At 44.1% G+C, this 20933-nt stretch overlaps 1 protein-coding gene across 3 annotated transcripts in view; it reads right to left on the bottom strand.

The window, feature by feature from the left end:
- Positions 1-20214, bottom strand: part of smo (smoothened, frizzled class receptor) — a 31442-nt gene extending 11228 nt beyond the window's left edge. Inside the window, exons 1-8 of one of the 3 annotated variants that reach the window (XM_068059406.1) lie at positions 20156-20214; positions 12043-12248; positions 11440-11649; positions 9486-9658; positions 6327-6546; positions 5749-5872; positions 2615-2707; positions 881-989 (exon numbers count right to left, since the gene is read on the bottom strand). In XM_068059406.1, the coding sequence (XP_067915507.1) occupies positions 881-989; positions 2615-2707; positions 5749-5872; positions 6327-6546; positions 9486-9658; positions 11440-11649; positions 12043-12189 (1076 nt within the window). In that variant the 5' untranslated portion in view covers positions 12190-12248; positions 20156-20214. Of the gene's footprint in view, positions 1-880; positions 990-2614; positions 2708-5748; positions 5873-6326; positions 6547-9485; positions 9659-11439; positions 11650-12042; positions 12249-19581 lie in introns of all 3 variants that reach the window. The other 2 variants (XM_068059404.1, XM_068059405.1) reach the window with 2 other exon arrangements.
- Between the last annotated feature and the right edge of the window lie 719 nt (positions 20215-20933).

The following is a 20933-nucleotide window of genomic DNA, read 5'->3' as shown; positions in this document are numbered from 1 at the left end:
AAGCACTCTGCAGCAATGAATTACTACTGCAATGTAGTGAAGCACAGCAGCCAATTTGCACACAGTGCAATCTCACAAACAGCCATGAGATGAATAACCAGATAATCTTAGTGATGTTGGTTGAAGGATAAATGTTGGCCAGGGCACTGGGGAGAAATCACCTGCTCCACATCTGCTCTTCATTAAATCTTTCGATCACTGTGCGATCTTTTACGTCCACCTGAGAAGGTAGTCGGGGTCTCAGTTTAATGGCTCATCCAAAAGACGGCACCTCCCTACAGTGTAGCACTTCCTCAGTACTGCACTGGGAATGTCAGCCTAGATTATGTGCTCAAGACTCTGGAGTGAACATGAACACACAACCTTCTGCCACAAAGGCAAGACTGCTTTCACTGAGCCAAGGCTGACACCTGACGTATAATTATGTATAACTTAAATATAGGAGGTCCAGCATCATTTCCTGGATCAATCTATTCCTTCCTTACCCCAGTCTGATATCACTCTCCAACAAACACAGTACTGACTCACAGAAGGAAACTCACAAACGCCAATCTGGGCTAAGCTGGATTCAAACCCAGATCCAAGAGTTGAAAGATGCCTCACACATTCCTCACATGTACTGTGTTAAAGGTCAGTCTGTCCACTATTTTATTTCTAATTGCTGGTTTTCATGGATTGGGGGTGTTTTGTAAGGAATTCTTAGAAATGTATCCAATATGGCGACTTAAAGAGAACCTCAGAGGCTTCGTTAAACTGAACATGATTTGGAAATTCCCAACTCCTACGATCTTACTGTGAGTCCTAACTCAATAGAATGCCCAAAGCGAATGAATTCTACTTCACAGAGCCCGAGACTAACTAAAGGAGGCAGGTCACTTACAGAACATAGTCACGGAAACTCCTCTCCCAGTCAGCCTGGTTAAAGAAGTCATAGAAATGGCAGCCAAACGTGATGAAGACAAAGCCAAATGCCAGGAATCCGAAAATACCTGAGAAATAAAACTCAAGCCGTAAAAACACCACACTCTCGCACGGACATACACTCGCACATATCGATATGAGCAGCTGATCCTAGTTCCATGGCAATGAGGCAGTTTCTTCCACCCACAGAGATACAAGCTGCTCTCCTACAACAATTATGTAATCTTAAAAATAAATGATAGAGAGCTTTGACATAGATTTTTTTTAAAGGTTGTAACAGGGATTGATCTCAAGTTATTTTCTCTGTAAAATTCCAAAACAAGGGTAAGGAAAAAAAAAAAGTGAACAATTCAGGCACATTCCCTTTAGCAAATTATAATCCCAGTATGGAACAAATGGACAGTGCAGGTGATTGCACAGAAGCGGTTTCAAAACGAAAAGTTCCTGGAGTCTGAAGCGATTTTATAAATGAAAAGAGGGATATTGCTCAGGAAAGAAAGCGGATAACTAGATGGGCAAATCAACTGTGTGCAGGGTCTCCTCCTGTATGAATACTGTGGAGATTATCTTCCAGCACACAGTTGCATGATTACAGTGGTAGAGGCCTAGGAACAGGCTGTGAGCATGCTCTCATAACTACAGAGAATAGGTGGCACAGGGAGGCCCAAAGTAAGAGGAAACTGGAGAAAAAAATCTTAAAAGGGAGTGTCTCACCCTCACCAATGGAAAAAAAATGCTGTGCTCGGGTTTCCAATTCTGGTTGGACATATTCCTGGAGGTATCGCCCGACACAACCATCCTCATGGCACATCACCTTCCCACAGCCAATTGGAAAGTGAACACTCATTACCAAATTGATGATTCTTGACTGTCAAATGGCCTCCCCCCCCACTGCTCATCTCTAATATTTATCTAACTAATAAACAAAAGTGTTCAAAGATTTTTTGAAACACACTTTCTTTTAGTGATCTTATAATTTTTCTCCAGGGTTGCTGGAAGCAGTGTCCAGGAGATTAATCTCTAATTCTTGGAAACACCAAGACAACCCTGGAAGATTGGTATCTTGACTCTGGGTCTAAGTAGGACAAATGAAAAGGTAGGAACACTAAGCATGGCTTCTACCCAACTTCTGTGGAAAAATTCTACGAACATACATTCATGCTGCCTCCTCCACTCCGAATAAAATGGCAACCAAATATTCATCAAACAACATCCTGGACTTGCTGCCTCCTCATTCACATGATAATCACATAGGGTTGCCAACTATGGTTGGATATATTCTTGGACGTTTCATCATATGACCTTCCACCACCATCCCACCCCCAACCAGGCCACCCCCACAATCCTGCCATTGGTCCATCCTTAATTGCCTTCCCACAGACAATTATAAAGTGAACAAATTCTCCGTGAACCAACTGGATTTGTCAAACAGACTTTTCTCCCCATTTCCAATATTTTTACAAATAATAAATGAAAATATTCAAAGAAGATTAAAAAAATATTTTATTTTAATACCCCTATGCTTTTTTCCTGGTTTTGCTCCCAGCAGTGTGCTGGAGATTAATCTTCAACTCCTGGAGAGTTGGCAAACCTATTGTCACATCCTGAACAGCCAATCCCTCAAGTTACGCAGCAGCGAATTGAAATTTATTTTTGAATATAAAGAGGTGAGTTCTTGTGCTGCCAGGCTTACCAAGACGCAGCATTGTTTCATTAATTTTACTGGCTGCTTTCTCACTCAGGAGCCCGGGGTGGTTACTTTTAATTGAGAACAGGGTCATGACACCTGTAAAAGAAACAATAAGCAATTGAAATGAGTCTGTGACTGCTGTAAAAAAAAAATTTAAAACTGCAAATACTAAAAACTGGAAATCAAAAACAAATAATTAAAGCTGCATCTTCAAAGTGTTGTGGACATCTGGAACTCTCTTCCCCCAAAATGGCTGTTGCGCCTGTGGGCGTCTGGGTGTCAACTAAAAATTTTGACATTGAAATTGATAAGATTTTTTTTTAAGTAAGGATATTAAAGATTATGAAACCAAGGAAAATAGTTGGAGTTAAGATATAGACTGGCCATGATCTAATTGAATAAGAGAGTAGCCTTGAGGGGGCTGAATGGCCTCTTCCTGTTCATAGGCAATAGGAGTAGGTCATTCGGCCCATCGAGTCTGCTCCACCATTCAACTAGATCATGGCTGATCTTCTACCTTCACACATTTTCCCGCACTTTCCCATATCCCTTGATATCTTTAGTATCTAGAAATTTATTTTTTTTAATATCTTGAACAGACTCAATGACTGAGCCTCCACAACCCTCTGGGGTAGAGAATTCCACAGATTCACCACCCACTGTGTGAAGAAATTCCTCCTCATCTCAGTCCTAAATGGCCTACCTTTTATTCTGAGACAGTGTCCCCTGGTTCTAGACCCACCAACCAGGGGAAACATCCTTCCTGCATCTAGCCTGTCATGCCCTGTAAGAATTTTGTATGCTTCAATGAGATCACCTCTTATTCTTCTAAACTCGAGAATACAGGCCCAGTCTCCTCAATCTCTCCTCATAGGACAATCCCGCTATCCCAGGAATCAATCTGGTGAACCTTCCTTGCACTCCCACCAGGGCTAGTATATCCTTCCTTAGGTAAGGAGACCAAAACTGTACACAATACTCCAGGTGCGGTCTCACCAAGGCTCTATACAATTGCAGCAAGACTTCTTTACTCCTATACTCAAATCCAAATGCAATAAAGGTCAATATACCATTTACCTTCCTAATTGCTTGTTGCACCTGCAGGTTAGCTTTCAGTGACACCCAGGTCCCTTTGGACATCAACCCTTCCCAATCTCGCACCATTTAAGAAATACTCTGCATTTCTGTTTTTCCTACCAAAGTGGATAACTTCACATTTTTCCACATTATATTCCACCTGCCATGTTCTTGTCCACTCACTGAGTCTGTCTACATCCCCTGGCTGCCTCTCTGCATCCTCCTCACAACTCACATTCCCACCTAGTTTTGTGTCATCAGCAAACTTGGAAATATTACATTTGGTTCCCACATTCAAATCATTGATATAGATTGTGAATAGCTGGGGCCCAAGCACTGATCCTTGCAGTACCCCACTAGTCACAGCTTGTCAACCTGAGAACATTTATTCCTACTCTCTGTTTTCTGTCCATTAACCAAGTCTCATTCCATGCCAGTAAATTACCCCCAATCCCATGTGTTCTAATTTTGCTCATTAAACTCCTGTTACGAACCTTATTGAAAGCCTTCTGAAAATCCAAATACATCACATCCACTGGTTCCCCTTGTCTATTCTGCTAGTTACATCCTCAAACAAACTCCAACAGGTTTGTCAAACATGATTTGCCTTCCATAAATCCATGTTGACTAAGCCCAATCCAACCATTATTTTCTAAGTGTCCAGTTAGCACATTCTTTATAATAGATTCTAGGAATTTCCCTACATGAAAGGAGAAAATGCAGATTAACGAAGGGATATAAATCCTTCGTCAGATCTGGAAACCGAGAGGGAAGAATTCCTTTATGGGACTATCACAAAAAGGGAGGAGAAGAACTGGTTAAAATGAAAGGTCAGGCTTTTTTTTTGCTGGGGAATGGAACTTTTCCCATTTCAGATACCCTGTCGAAATATCAGGCGCAAGGATTGGAAATCTGGAACTCTCTCCCCCAACAGATTCTGGAGGCCAATTAAAGTTTTCAAGACAGAGCTCGATAGATTTTTGTTAGGTAAGGGTATCAAGGGCTATACAGCCAATGCAGGTAAATCAAGACAAGATACAAATGAACCATGATCTAATTGAATGGCAAAACAGTCTCAAGGAGTTGAATGGCTTCCTCCTCCTGTTCCTAGGTCAGGTATAGCACAGTCAGATGCAGAGTAAATTTCCCTCTACACCGCCTCAAAAACTTGGTTCAGCCTCGACCTCAGAAGAGTGCCCCTCTCTATCCTAAAACTCCCCCCCCCCCCCCCCTCCAGTGCACTAGGGGGATATTTTTCCCCCATCTCCACACAAAGCATCCTGTTGTGTCTCTAACTGTGATTGCCAATTGATTTTTATTTGGGCCAATATCACAAACAGATTCAGATTATTATCTCATTCTTGCTTGTGGGACATTGCTGTGTGCAAACTTTCTGCTATGTTTTGCTACATTGCAACAGTAACTTCATTATTCAAATGTACTTCTTTGGCTGTAAAGCATGTTGGGGTATACTGAGGTTGTAAAAGGCACTTTATAAAATGAAAGCATTTATTTTTTACATCACTCCTCACAAGGAAGGCATGCTTGGGGCCTAGAACAATGGTTTGGGAAGAGTCAGGTGGATAGATGTTGTATCTGGTGCAGTTCTGTTACAATATGTAAGGGGGAAAGGCAGCCAGAAGAGGTAAGGGTGAGGGAAGAGGCTGGAACTGTACCATGTGGGAAATTACCCAGTGTGAATCTGTGTCCTACTCCTCCAGAATTCAGAGTATTGGAGTTCCAATTTGCCGTGAGGAACCATAGACCTGGTGCTTATATGGGCAACTGCACACATGGTTATGGCTGATTCTAATCTTGCCAGAGAGCCAGACTCCTCCCCTTGGTGGAGGAGAGTAGTAATCAGAGGGGCAATTATCACAAACTCATGCTGGGAACTGATTTGAAGGAGTGAGATCTGGCTGAGAACAGACACTGCATTAGCTGCTGCTGTACTGCCAAATGTACATTTGTGCACATGAGTAAAGCACACGGGGATTCACACACTCCTACTGCAGAATCTGACATTATCCTTTGTACAATAAGAAGTCAATGCTACGTACCTCTTATAAGGAAATAGCCACCAACCAGTAGAACCAGTCCAATTGGAGCCAAGACAAACCCAGCCCGGAAGTGATAATTCTTATATCCAACAAAGCAGATCCCACTCACGGAGTCCCCGTCCACCTATGGAACAAAATCATCTTACTGCACATTGATTCCAATGGAAACATCCCACCAGAAGTTGCTGGACACAGACTCGGATCATGTACAGGTTAAGGATCAGACTAACTGTGATGCATGTTAAACAAGAGCACATAATAAGCAGAGAGGGAGCTTTTTATATTTTACATACTGGGAATAGATCCTCTAATCAGTAACTCTACAGCATCCTCACTTTGAACCAATCATCTATTGACCCCAGTCAACCACTATTCAAAATCTGACGAGTCTTCCTATCCTTATTTCAATCCCCACCACCATCCCTCATTACCATTCCCAGTAAGTGTGTCCTCTCCCAAAATAAAAACACTGGGGCTCCTTCACATCCTCCATCCCAAATCCCAATCACCATCAGCCCCCTGCCCATTACATCAAACCTTCCCAGTTTCTGGACAGCACAGTTGGATGTGTGGATTACCTGAGCCAAAGCCAATATGGCGACGGTCAGTATAAACGGGATCGACCAGGTGACGAGGTGGAAGTAGGACGTCTTGCCAGAGAGAGGCTGATAGGTGGTGCCAAGAGCCTTGAATGACATGTGCCAGGCATAGGTCAGCATCACGAACCAGATCACCCCAGACATGAGAGAGTAGTAGACAATAACGAATATTATAACACAGGAGAGTGTTTCATTGGACCTGTCAGAAAAATAGCAGTTTACAGTGAGATCTTTCTGTCTTGTACACTGCCACTGTCTGGATACCTGGATCTGGGAACCTGCAATGTACTTAAATGAAACCACTCCAACAATGACATAGGTTTTAAAAATATATTAAAAAAAGGAAATTGCATTCAAGACCTGGAGCGGCACAGTGGCGCAGTGATTAGCACCGCAGCCTCACAGCTCCAGCGACCCGGCTTCGATTCTGGGTACTGCCTGTGCAGAGTTTGCAGGTTCTCCCTGTGATCATGTGCATTTCTGCCGGGTGCTCTGGTTTCCTCCCACAGCCAAAGACTTGCAGGTTGATAGGTAAATTGGTCATTGTAAATTGCCCCTAGTGTCGGTAGGTGGTAGGAGAATGGTGGGGATGTGGTAGGGAATATGGGATTAATGTAGGAGTAGTATAAATGGGTGGTTGTTGGTTGGCACAGACTCGGTGGGCCGAAGGGCCTATTTCAGTGCTGTATCTCTCTATGACCTCAGGGTGTCCCACAGCACTTTACAGCCAAATAAGTATTTTTGAAATGAGGTAATTGTTATATTGCAGAACATGCAGCAGCCAATTTTGCGCACAGGAAGCTCCCACGAGCAGCAATGTGATAATGACCAGATAATCCATTTTATTTGAAATGATGTTGGTTGAAGGATAAATATTGACTAGGACACCAGGGAGGTGTCCCCTGCTCTGCTTCGAAATAGTGCTGTGGGATCTTTTATGTTCACCCAAGTGGGCAGATGGGGCCTCATTTTAATGTCGCAACCAAAAGACAGCACCTCCGACAGCGTAGCACACCCTCAGTACTGCAATGGGTGTGTCAGCCGACATTTTGTACTCAAGTCTCTAAAGACTTAAACTCATGACCATCTGGCTCAAAGGTGAAAGTGCTACCCACTGAGCCACAGCTGATACCTACAGTGTGGGAATTTCTCCTGATGCCTGGTGTCTTACTGACCCAGGATGGTTCATGTTTGATCCAGGTCTGTGCTGAGCTATTCTGATCTCAGCCAACACAAGGGGCTACAACTGCAGAATTTCTAAGTATGACTCCTAGGGCTGAACTTCTTACTTTTATATAAACAGTTGTTCTTTTCTTATATTCTTACCAACAGTGGGACTACCTGATTTGATCAGTTTGCTATCGAATCTTTCTCCCTCCCTGAACTGAGCAGTCCACCTCACTAAATACCCCGAAAGAGTGACAATGACTTTCTTTGTGAGTTTGAATAACAGTCAGCTAAATTGAAAAGCAGCTGCCGATCCTGCATATATCTGTACAGCTGGTAGTGTGTGAATTGCATGTCTTGGGTTTCACGTCCTCAAAACAACAGGGATGATCAAACAAAGTTACTCATAACATTTGTATCAGGTTAGGCAGGGATATCAATTCTAAATGCAGCTGGTTTTCAACCTCGAGTATTGTGACTGAGTTACAGGAAAAAAGATTTGCATTTATATAGCGTCTTTCACGACACCTGAATGTCCCAAAGAACCTTACGCCAATTAAGTACTTTTGAAGTGTAGTCAATGTTGTAATGTAGGAAATGAGGCAGCCAATTTGTGCACAGCAAGCTCCCACAAACAGCAATGGGATAATGGCCAGATAAAATCTTTTCCTGATTTGATTGAGGAATGAATATTGGTGGGGACACTGGTAACCATGACCAACTAATGCTAACACAAATGCTTCATTTTGGTCACAGAATTGGGTTGCCAACCCACCAGGATTGCCCTGCAGTCTCTAGGAACTGAAGATTAATTTCCTGAACATTGCCGTGAGCAACCCAGGAGGCAAATCATAAGGGCAATTTAAAAAAAAAAGATTTTTTTTTCCATATTCTTTGAATACTTTTCTTTATTAGTTATAGAAATATTGGAAATGGGGAAAAAAAGCTTTTTGACTTTTAGTGATCATACGATGAAACTTCCAGGAATACGTCCAACGAGAATTGGCAACCCTACGCAGATACCATAACCTTTATGAGTTTGGGACACTCATTGTGTATCAGATCTCACTGTGACTTGCTCTCCACCCAATGAGATCGAAAGGCCATGAACAATAAGATTGCTTCAGTCTGAGCATCAAAAAATTTCCTTTCATATAAAATGAATGGCTGGAGCCATCTGATTTTGTGTTTGTTTGAGTCAATCAATTGCAAACATTCTTACTCTCAACAGTGCACATCTCCTCCAGGGGTCCTAGATAATATCACAGATCTTGAGCAGCAACCTTTCTATTCTCATACTCACTTGCAACCTTTACAGAAGAGAGTTCTCTTTTAGAATAAAACCCCTTGGACACTAACCTTGCAGCTCATTGCATGGTCAACCACTTAATGGTTTTCAGTAGAATTACATAGTATTTATAGCACAGAAAAAGACCATTTGGCCCAACTGCTCAATGCCAGTGTTTATGCTCCACATGAGCCTCCTCCCACTCCTACTGAATCTAACCCTATCAGCATAACCTTCGATTCCTTTCTCCCTCGTGTGTTTAATTAGCTCCCCCTTAAATGCATTTATGCTATTCGCCTCAACTATTCCTTGTGGTAGCAAGTTCCTTGTTCTGACCACTCTGGCTAAATACATTTCTCCTGAATTTCCTATTGGATTTATTAATGACTATCATATATATATGGCTCCTAGTTTTGAACTCTCTCACAGGTGGAAACATCTCTATTTCTACCCTATCAAACTGTTTAATAATCCTAAAGACCACTACAGGTCACCCGTCAGCCTCATCTTTTCTACAGAGGCCCAGTCTTTTTGATAGCTATAATCTCTCAGTTCTGCTATAGATTCTACACTTTGTGACAGGAACGTGGAGGCAAAATGCTTCTGAGATGACCACGGAGAGACTAAAACCACCATCAGGAAATTGCGACACACAAGAATAAACCAATGTAAGGTGAACGTACGTTGGCTCTCCAAGTCGCATGGTCCCATCTGCCTTGCACACTATCTCCTTCCGTGCTCCATCCATGAACTGCGCAAGCCAGCCAATGCTTCCAATGAAGAAACAGGCATTTACATAGAACAAGATGACTGCGGGGTAACGGTTAGAATTCTTCCAGTCAGCAACAAACGTGGCCTAAAAACAAAGAAACAAACAAACAAGGATGTGATCAACTAAATATGAAGTGCAAGAAACTAGGCTGAGAACCCAGCCCCAAACAACTCAAGGCCCTTCAACAATCACTACAGGGCGCCCACATGCTTTGCAAATAAGTACACCAGCAACGTCTAGTGGAAACCCATTAGTACTAGTTTGTTGACATCATCAAAGTGAGGGAATGCTAGTGCTGGGAACTGTCAGCATGGACCATGCACATTAGATATAACACTGATTAGATGAAGTAGAAGGAGCTTCACTCTCGATCAATCCCAGCAAACCATTCAATAATCTTATAAGGATAACAGGGGTAAGAAATGGAACTATCAATGTCATTTCAATTTATGCCAAGTAATGAGTATTTGTGCATTGTGGGTACCTGTCCATTAGGAACTGAGTCATGATTCTCCAACATTTTGGATTCTTACAGCCAATACACCTTGTGCTAAAAGGACACACGTCACTCTGCTCTGTTCAATATCAACACGCTAAATGGTGTATAGACTGGGATGAATTCACGTGGGGCACATACCTTGATCAACACCAAGTACTTATAGTTCAGGCTTACTAGAATAAACCTCAGCACAGCCCTGCTGTAAATAAGCACTTAATACCTCCATCCTGAATAATAGATACAAAAGCAAAATACCGCTGGAAATCTGAAACGAAAACAGAAAAATGCTGAAAAAAACTCAGCAAGTCTGGCAGCATCTGTGGAGAGAGAAATGGAGTTAATGTTTCAGGTTGATCACCTTTCATCAGATTTCCAGCATTTTCTGTTTTTAATTCTGAATAACAGAAACCGGAGAATGGGTTACAGGCTGGAATCCAGTCAAGGGGTTTGGATCATTTATGCATAGAACAGATGCCCAGGCGCGAGTTATATGTTGGGATATAAATTGAGGGGTCCAGATGACATCACCAACTATAGTTATTTGAGCTCTAATTTAAATTTCTGCCTTAGAATCACTGTATTTCACAATTTGTGTGAAACTCCATGGGCTGAATTCAATGTATTTTCTAATTGCACAATTCTATTCTGAAGTGAGCCCAGTTGTAAAGAACAGGCAGTGCTGGTGTAGTCATTTAATCTCTCTCCCCTGCCCCATCGTGAAACACACGCGTACATCACAGGGAAGATTTCCAGTGCCTCTGCCTGGTAGTGCCCTGGAAACAAGGAGGGGAAATAACTTCCCACCTCGTGCCGACTGACCCCATCGTGAAACGGGCGTCCCGGTGGGCACCCAGAATGCCCATCTGCTTTGGGTGGTCGTAACTTTTATTGTGCAAATCGGGGACATGAGTAGATCCCAACTGCCATTATGGAAGATCACTGGGCGGGCTGTGTGCCCAGTTTATCCCTGCCAATTGGAGCTGGTGGGCACAAAAAAGGGTAAACTTTATTAAGAGTTATTTTGATCGAAAAAGGAGGCAGCTCTGGGCTCCGTGAGAAGAATATGGGCAACTGCCTGACTGGACTCCTCTTCCAAAACAGGACCTACCTTTCCACCAGCCAGCTCGTTCCCAGCAGAGCTATCAGGCTGCCCTATTATACCACCCAATAGTTTAAAATCTACCCCTATATGTTTGTGAAATTTAACTTCACTGGAAGAGCAACAAAAAAAACCACCGTCAAAGCTGATGTTTACTTCAATGTTATCATCCCTCCTTTGTGTAATGTGGTGTCACTGAGCTTAGGCTGCTTTGGCGCTCATTCCAAATTAAAAGGCCTCTGAAAGGCCAGCCTAGGCATTGCTCACCAATGTGAAGAATGTGCAGAGAATGGCGATGGAACCGAAGACGGCGATGTAGACATGCATGGCATCGTGCTCGCCGTCTGTGAACAGTGGGTTCTGACACTGGATCCCACAGCCTTCCACGTCCTCGTACCAGCTCTTGGGATTCTCTGTACGCACCAGAGGAGACTCACAGCGGCCGGAGCTGTTAAACTTTATGTTCTGAACTTCGTTCTGAAAGGAAGACAAAATTTACAAATAAAAAGTTAATTAACTTTATTCCTTTGCAGACATTTTTCCCCTCTGTATTTCATCCCCCCTCCGTCTGCGCACCCACTGCAGGAAAGACGGCAGCTTGGCATCCTATCAAGACACATTACACCAACCCTACTCAGTGACAATCCAACCTGTAAAACTCTTAAGGATAGTTTTCCCAGCCATTTCCTGAGATAAAATAGTCTGTCGACACACACATGGGTCTCATGGCTCACACATGAAGAACAGTCACTTGAGTGAGGTACTGGAGAGAGTGGGACACCAGCACAGAAATCAATGTCTTCAGCGGATGGGGAAACGCAACCTGTGTATGGATAATTCTTTTGCTTTGGCCGACTCTCACCACCTTACCAGGCATCCTTCAGGAAAGCGGTCAATCGAACACTTCAGGAAGTCAGGCCAGCCTCTCTCCCGCTCCACAATGGCACAGGGACTTCTGGTGATCTGACACATGAGCTGACCGGGCAGCTCCACTTTGCCATTTTCACATTTTGGCATGTAGACAGCACACAGAAGCTGCTGAATCACGGTCCAACAGCCCGGAGCATTCCGCAGCCCTGGAAAAGAAGAAGAATGGAGATGAATCAGACCTTTATCAAAAGTATTTGAGGAGAGATTTTTATAAACTCCAACACAAGATCATAGGAACTGGAGGTTTATCCAGCTTCTCACATTATTTAGGGAATTTGAATGGGAGCTTTTCAACACAACCCCTTCTCTCCCTCTAATCCCATGGGGAGGTGTTGGCATAGTGGTATTGTCACTGGACTAGTAACCCAGAGGTCCAGGGTATTGCTCTGGGGACATGGATTTGAATCCCACCCACGGCAAAGGTGGAATTTGAATTAAATCAAATCTGGAATTAAAAAGCTAGTCTAATGATGGCCATGAAACCATTGTTGATAGTTGTACAAACCCATCTGGTTCATTAATGTCCTTTAGGGAAGGAAATCTGCTGTCGTTACCTGGTCTGGCCTATGTATGACTCCAGACCCACAGCAATGTGGTAGATTCTGAAATGGCCTGGAAAACCACTCAGTTGTATCTAACCGCTACAAAATCAATAAGGAATGAAACATGACATCGACCTAGGCACCAGAAATGGCAACTGTCAACCCTGCAAAGTCCTCCTTGCTAACATCTGGGGGCTTGTGCCAAAGTTCCACAGACTAATCTAGCAACAGCCTGACAGAGTCATACTTATCGAATCATACCTTTACAGACAATGTCATCCCCAGGTATGTCCTGTCCCACCGGCAGGGCAGAGGTGGCAGCACAGCAGTATACAGTCGGGAGGGAGTTGTCCTGGGAGCCCTCAACATCAGCTCCAGAGCCCATGATGTCTCATGGCATCAGATCAAATATCAGCAAGGAAACCACTTGCTGATTAAAACCTACCAAACCCGCCTTCAGCTGATGAATCCGTACTCCTCTATGTTGAACAACACTTGGAGGAAGCACTGAGGGTGGCGAGGGTGCAGAATGTACTCTGGGTGGAAGACTTCAATGTTCATCACCAAGAGTGGCTCAGTAGCACCACTATTGACCAAGTTAGCCGACTCCTAAAGGACATAGCTGCTAGACTGGATCTGTGGCAGGTGGTGAGGGAACCAACAAGAGGGAAAAATATAATTGACCTCGTCCTCACCAATCTCACTGCCGCAGATCCATCTGTCCACGAGAGTATTGGTAGGAGTGACCACCTTGTAGTCCTTGTAGAGGAAAAGTCCTGTCTTCACATTGAGGATACCCCCCATCATTTTGTGTGGCACTACCACCATGCTAAATGGGATAGATTTCGAACAGATCTAGCAATGCAAAACTGGGTATCCATGAGGCGCTGTGGGTCATCAGCAGCAGCAGAATTGTACTCAACTACAATCTCATGGCACGGCATACCTCAAAACGAGGTGTCAACCTGGTGAAGCTACAACACAGGACTACTTGTGTGCCAAACAGCGTAAAGAGCATGCAATACACAGAGCTAAGAACTCCCATAACCAACAGATCAGATCTAAGCTCTGCAGTCCTGCCCCATCCAGTCTTGAATAGTGGTGGACAATTGAACAACTAACTGGGGGAGGTGGCTCCACAAATATCCCCATCCTCAATAATGGGGGAGCCCAGCACATCAGTGCAAAAGATAAGGCTGAAGCACTTGCATCCATCTTCAGCCAGAAGTGCCGAGTTGATGATCCATCTTGGCCTCCTCCTGAAGTCCCCAGTATTACAGATGCCAGACTTCAGCCAATTCGATTCACTCCGTGTGATATCAAGAAATGACTGAAGGCACTGGATACTGCAAAGGCTGTGGGCTCAGACAACATTCCGGCAATAGTATTGAAGACCTGTGCTCCAGAACTTGCCACGCCCCTAGCCAAGCTGTTCCAGTACAGCTACAATACTGGCATCTACCCGGCAATGCCGAAAATTGACCAGCTATGTCCAGTACACAAAAAGCAGGACAAAAGCAGCCAATTATCGCCCCGTCAGTCTATTCTCAATCATCAGTAAAGTGATGGAAAGTGTCGTCAACAGTGCTATCGAGCGGCACTTGCTTAGCAATAACCTGCTCACTGACGCGCAGTTTGGGTCCGCCATGGCCACTCAGCTCCTGACCTCATTACAGCCTTGGTTCAAACATGGACAAAAGAGCTGAACTCCAGAGGTGAGGTGAGAGTGACTGCCCTTGACATCAAGGCAGCATTTGACCGAGTATGGCATCAAGGAGCCCTAGCAAAACTGGAGTCAATGGGGGAAAACTCTCCATTGGTTGGGATTCATACCTAGCACAAAAGAAGATGGCTGCGGTTGCTGGAGGCCAAACATCTCAGTCCCAGGACATCACTGCAGGAGTTCCTCAGGATAGTGTCCTAGGCACAACCATCTTCAGCTGCTTCGTCAATGACCTTCCTTCAATCATAAGGTCAGAAGTGGGAATGTTCGCTGATGATTGCACAATGTTCAGCACCATTCGTGACTCCTCAGATACTGCAGCAGTCCATGTAGAAATGCAGCAAGACCTGGACAATATCCAGGCTTGGGCTGATGTGGCAAGTAACATTTGTGCCACACAAGTGCCAGGCAATGACCATCTCCAACAAGAGAGAATCTAACCATCGCCCCTTGGCAGTCAATGGCATTACGATCGCTGAATCGCCCACTATCAACATCCTGTGGGTTACCATTGACCAGAAACTGAACTGGAGTAGCCATATAAATACTGTGGCTACAAGAGCAGGTCAGAGGAATTCTGCGGCGAGTAACTCACCTCCTGACTCCCCAAAGCCTGTCCACCATTTACAAGGCACAAGTCAGGAGTGTGATGGAATACTCTCCACTTGCCTAGATGGGTGCAGCTCCAACAACACTCAAGAAGTTCGACACCATCCAGGACAAAGCAGTCAGCTTGATTAGCACCCCATTCACCAACCTTCACTCCCTCCACCACCGATGTACACTGGCTATAGTGTGTACATCTATAAGATACATTGCAGCAACGCTCCTTAGACAGCACCTTCCAAACCCACGACCTCTACCACTTAGAAAGAGGAGGGCAGCAGTTGCATGGGAACACCACCATCTGCAAGTTCCCCTCCAAGTCACACACCATCCAGATCTGGAACTATATCGCCATTCCTTCACTGTCACTGGGTCAAAATCCTGGAACTCCCTTCCTAACAGCACTGTGGGTGTACCTACCTCACATGGACTGCAGCGGTTCAAGAAGGCAGCTCACCACCACCTTCTCAAGGGCTATTAGGGATGGGCAATAAATGCTGGCCTGGCCAGCGATGCTCACATCCCATGAACAAATAGAGAAAAAGTTTAATTTCTCCACGCCTTGTGCACTCAGAAATTGGGCATGTTGATTATATTCCAAAAAAAGGTTTCCCCCTTTCCTTCCAATTATTGCCCTTTTGCCTCCATCAGTTATTTCTAAAGATGCTGTTAACATTATTCACCATCTTAATAGTTTTGACCTGATATGTTCCTTTAATATCCTAGGGTGGAAACTGTTCGTCATAATTTTACAAAGATCTCTGGATTCAATATTTGTGTCTTTACATTGGAAAATTGTAAATGTTGCTCCTTTATTTTAGAAGGGAGGGTTGAAAAAACCAGGAAAATTACTGACCTGTCAGTTTAACGCCACTTTCGAAAGGAAGGTAGGTGAGTACATGAGAGAAAAAGGAATAGAAAGATATGCTGAAAGGTTAAATGAGGTAGATGGAATGGGCGGAGACACACAGAGTATAAACACCAGCACTAGTTGCACTTAAATGGCCTGTTTCTGTGCTGTATAGTCTACGTAGGCAAGTTACAGGGACAGAGTGACTAAGCAGTTGAACAAGTGTGAGCTGATCAAAACAAAAAATGCTGGAACCACTCAGCAGGTCTGACAGCATCTGTGAAAAGAGAAGCAGAGTTAACGTTTCGGGTCAGTGACCCTTCTTCGGAACTCCGAAGAAGGGTCACTGACCCGAAACGTTAACTCTGCTTCTCTTTTCACAGATGCTGCCAGACCTGCTGAGTGGTTCCAGCATTTTTTGTTTTTATTTCAGATTTCCAGCATCCGCAGTCTTTTGTTTTTATTTATGTGAGCTGATCAAAGTGTGTCATCGTGGATTTGTGAAGGGTAAGCCATGTCTGACTAATCTAGTTGAATTTTTTGAGAAGGTCACTAAAGTGGTGAACAACAATCCTAGATAAGAATCATGAGTGAAATGATGTAGCAGATTGCTTTTCAGATGAGATATTAAACTAAGGCCCCATCTGCCCTCTCAGTTAGATGTAAAAGATCCCACAGCACTATTTCCAAGAGGGGCAGGGGAGTCCTTCCTGATGCCCTGGCCAATATATATTCCTCAACCTCAACATCACTACAATTGATTATCAGGTTATTATAACATTGATGTTTGTGGGACCTTGCTGTGTGCAAATTGGCTGCCATGTTTTCTACACTACAACAGTGACTACACGTCAAAAATTACTTCATTGGCTGTAAAACGTTTTGGGATATCTTGAGATGGTGAAACGTGCTATTCAAATGCAAGTCTTTTTATCCTTTGTCCTCTCCTTTTCCTCATTTACATGCTGCCCCTCAGTGACATCATCCGAAAACATGGCATCAGGTTCTACATGTATGCTGGTGACACCCAGCTCCATCTCACCAACACCTCTCTCCTCCACGTCAGTGTTGCTAAAACAGGTTCTCCAGCATTCAGTTCTGGATAAGCTGCAATTTCCTCTAGTTAAACATAGGGAAGATCAAAAGCATCATTTTTGGCCCCTGCCACAAACTCTGTACCCTCACCACTGCTTCCAACTCCCACTCCGGCCACTGTCTCATGCTGAACCAAACTGTTCACAACCTTAACATCCTATTTGACTCCCATCTTCCAACCTCCATAAACTTAAGCTCATCCAAAACTCTGCTGTCCACATCCTAAATCCCACCAAATCCCATTCAGCCATTTACCCCTGTGCTTACCGACTTACATTGGCCTCAACTTCCCCCACGCCTCTAATTTAAAATTCTCTTTCTCATGTTCAAATCCCTCCATGGCCTTACCCCCTCTGTAAATCCCTCCAAAAACTCTGCATTCCTCATCTCTGATTCCTTGTGCATACCCCCACTATTTTACCACACCACTGGGATCCGTGCCTTCAGCCGTCTAGGCCCCAAGCTCTGGAATTCCCGCTCTACACTTCTCTGCCTCTCTCTATCTCCTCCTTTAAGGTCCACCTTTTTAACCAAGGTTTTAGTCAGCTGAGCTAAAATCACCTTCTTTGGCTTGGTATCAATTTTTCTCTGATTACACTCCTTTGAAGTATCTTGGGACGTTTTACTACATTAAAGGCATTATTATAACGGCAAGTTATTACAGTGAATGAATGGGGAGCAGAGATTTTGAAGAGATTTTCACCAACAATAAAGCAAACATGACTCAGCCATGGGATCAAGCCTTCTTGATATGCCCATACTGTGATGCCTAGGACTCGGCAAGAAGTAGCAACTGCTATGAACTTAAGATTGGAGTTGTACTGCCCTAGGCTTGAAATGAACTGAACTGAAGTCAGTGTGAAACACCTCAACAACAGGTTGCATTTATATAGTGCCTTTGATCTAATAAAACACTTCAAAGTGCTTCATGGGAGCATAATCATAGATTTGACACCAAGCCACATAAACAGGTATTAGGACAAAAGCATGGTGAAAGAGGTAGGTATTAACATCTTAAAGAAGGAGAGGCAGAGAAGTTTAGGGAGGAAAATCCAGAATTTAAGGCATGAGGGAGTTACATGTGCTGTGAATAAAGGGGGATGTATTGTACTTAGATTTCCAGAAGGCATTTGATAAGGTGCCACATCAAAGGTTATTGCAGAAAATAAAAGCTCATGGTGTAGGGGGTAACACTGGCATGGATAGAAGATTGGTTAGCTAACAGGAAACAGAGAGTAGGCATAAATGGGTCATTTTCTGGTTGGCAAGATGTAATGAGTGGTGTGCCACAGGGATCTGTGCTGGGGCCTCAACTTTTTACAATTTATATAAATGACTTAGATGAAGGGACCAAAGGTATGGTTGCTAAATTTGCTGATGACACAAAGGTAGGAAAGTAACTTGTGAAGAGGACATAAGGAGGCTACAAAGGGACATAGATAGGTTAAGTGAGTGGGCAAAGACCTGGCAAATGGAGTATAATGTGGGAAAGTGTGAAATTGTCCACTTTGGCAGGAAGAATAAAAAAGCATATTATCTAAATGGTGAGAGATTGCAGAGCTCTGAGATGCAGAAGGATCTGGGTGTCCTAGTGCATGAATCGCAAAAGTATACTGGTGCAGCATTTAATTAGGAAAGCTAATAGAATGTTATCGTTTATCGCGAGGGGAATTGAATACAAAAGTAGGGAGGTTATGCTTCAGCTATACAGGGCATTGGTGAGACCACATCTGGACTACTGTGTACAGTATTGGTCTCCTTATTTAAGGAAGTCTCCTTATTTAAGGAAGGATGTAAATGCATTGGAGGCAGTACTGAGAAGGTTTACTGGACCTTGTATGGGTGGTCTGTCTTATGAGGAAAGATTGGACAGGCTAGGCTTGTATCCGATGGAATTTAGAAGAGTAAGAGGCGACTTGATTGAAACATATAAGATCCTGAGGGGGTCTTGACAGAGTGGATGTGAAAAGGATGTTTCCACTTGTGGGAGAATCTCAAACTAGGAGTCACTGTTTAAAAATAAGGGGTCGCCCATTTAAGACAGAGATGAGGAGAAATATTTTCTCTGAGGGTTGAGAGTCTTTGGAATTCTCTTCCTCAAAAGGCAGTGGAAGCAAAGTATTTGAATATTTTTAAGGCAGAGGTAGATAGATTATTGATAAGCAAGGGGGTGGAAGGTTATCAGTAGGAGGAAATGCGGAGTAATTAGTTCAGCCATGAACTTATTGAATGACAGAGCAGGCTCGAGTGGCCTACTCCTGCTCCTAATTCGTATGCAGACAGCTGAAGGCACGATTACCAATGTTGGGGCGAAGGGAGTCGGGGGTGAGTCCTCAGGACTTCACTGGGGCTGGTAGTCGCTCCAGTTCTACCGTTGCTTTACTACTGATACACACCCCAAGTCACTTTACACTGATTTAAAACGTATAACCACAAGCCACCCAGCTCTCTCTCTCTCATGAAACCGTCCTGCTAGAAGTGCATTCGGTTTTCCTAAAGTTCTGCATTTCCACCTTAAAATGGTGCAAGTAAAACGAGTGGGGGCGGGAAGGAAGGGTAGGGAAATGCTGTTCTGGGGCTTAAAAGGTTTTCTAGTCTGATTTATGATCATAAAAAAAGTCCAGGAATGCGCTTTTTTTCTGGAAGGGGTTTGAATGCAATACCTGACCACAGGACCAGATTATTGTGAGCCTCCTCTTGGGTGGTGGAGTCTTCGGCCAGGGCGAGCGAGGTGTGGGTGTAAGGTAGAACCGAGCCCATGCATGTGTTGTATCTCAGGGGCTCGCAATCCGACACTTTCTTGCAGCGGTCGTGGGGAAACGTGTGGTTGGTGCCGCTCTGCTCCAGGAAGGTCCAGACTAAAAGCAAAGAGACTGCAGCCGTCTTAACAAAAGGCTCCCAGCCGGTAGACATCTTGGAGCCTCCAGACTTCCAGTTAGAAAGTTACAGAAATCCTTTCTCCCACCCCCTTTCTCACCGCTCCGCTCGTCTCTGAGTGCGGGAATAATCGCGTCCCCCTTCCACTCAAAAAAAACTTGCTGAAACTTCATCCGATTGGCTGCTGGCCTCTTTCTCTGCCTCTCTTTACCCCAGATGTGTCAGTTTCCCAACTTGTAGCGAATGCCATCGCGCGTCAGTTTCAACTCATTCCAAACTCAGCCAGAGACACTTTCAAAACTTAAAACACTGTCATAACACAAAGCCCACGGGAAAAAAATGCAAACGAATTGATTATACCAAGAACATGCGTGATCTCAAAGAATTCGCCCGCGGACTCCCACTTTTACAAGCAGAAGTGACAGAAAAAAAGGATTGTAATTTGATACCCAGTCAGTCGGTCGGTCCCCCCCCCCCCCCTTGGAACCTCTCCTAGTGCTCGGTTAGGTTCGGGTCTCCACTCCACAATAAGGGGAACTTCTACAAGTCCATTTCAAAAAAAATTTTTTCTTTTACACCCTTTCTGTGTTAAAGAGTCTGGTTCATCACCAGCTGTTTTTATTCATGCTGGGTTGTGGGAGGCACATGGTAAGGTTAAGCAAAACCCAGCCCCCATCCGCAGCCAACTCTATCCAAAAGCACTGGGCTTAGCTATGCCAGTGTTAGTGCCCCCCTTTTCAGGCCCCTGCCTGCTTTTTCATGCAGTAAAAAGATAACACCTCCCCTTCTCAACTCCAAACAAAAAACCCTTGCGTACAGCGAGTTCATATACAACTCAGCAAACTCGAGCACAGGAAAAGCTTCACTTCAGCCCCCTCAGTTTACAAACATCCAACTGAGACTCCCGACCTCATAAACAAACTCACTCACTTCATCTCCCTGGCTGAATACTAAACACGGGAGTTCCTGAGCAGAGTGATCCCAGCTAACTTTAAACCTCTCCCCGCTTTACTGTCAGATGCTAAAGGCAGTTTTGACAAAAATAGCAATATGTTTCTCTCCCTCCCCCCACTCCCCACCGTTGAAAGGAGCCTATGAGACTGTGGCCTAATGGAGTTAGCTGGCTGCCACCCTACCC

Source organism: Heterodontus francisci, chromosome 27 (assembly GCF_036365525.1).
Source record: "Heterodontus francisci isolate sHetFra1 chromosome 27, sHetFra1.hap1, whole genome shotgun sequence".
Classification (NCBI taxonomy): Eukaryota; Metazoa; Chordata; class Chondrichthyes; order Heterodontiformes; family Heterodontidae; genus Heterodontus; species Heterodontus francisci.
Note: the sequence above shows the minus strand (reverse complement) of the source record. Positions and strands in the feature narration are given on the sequence as shown.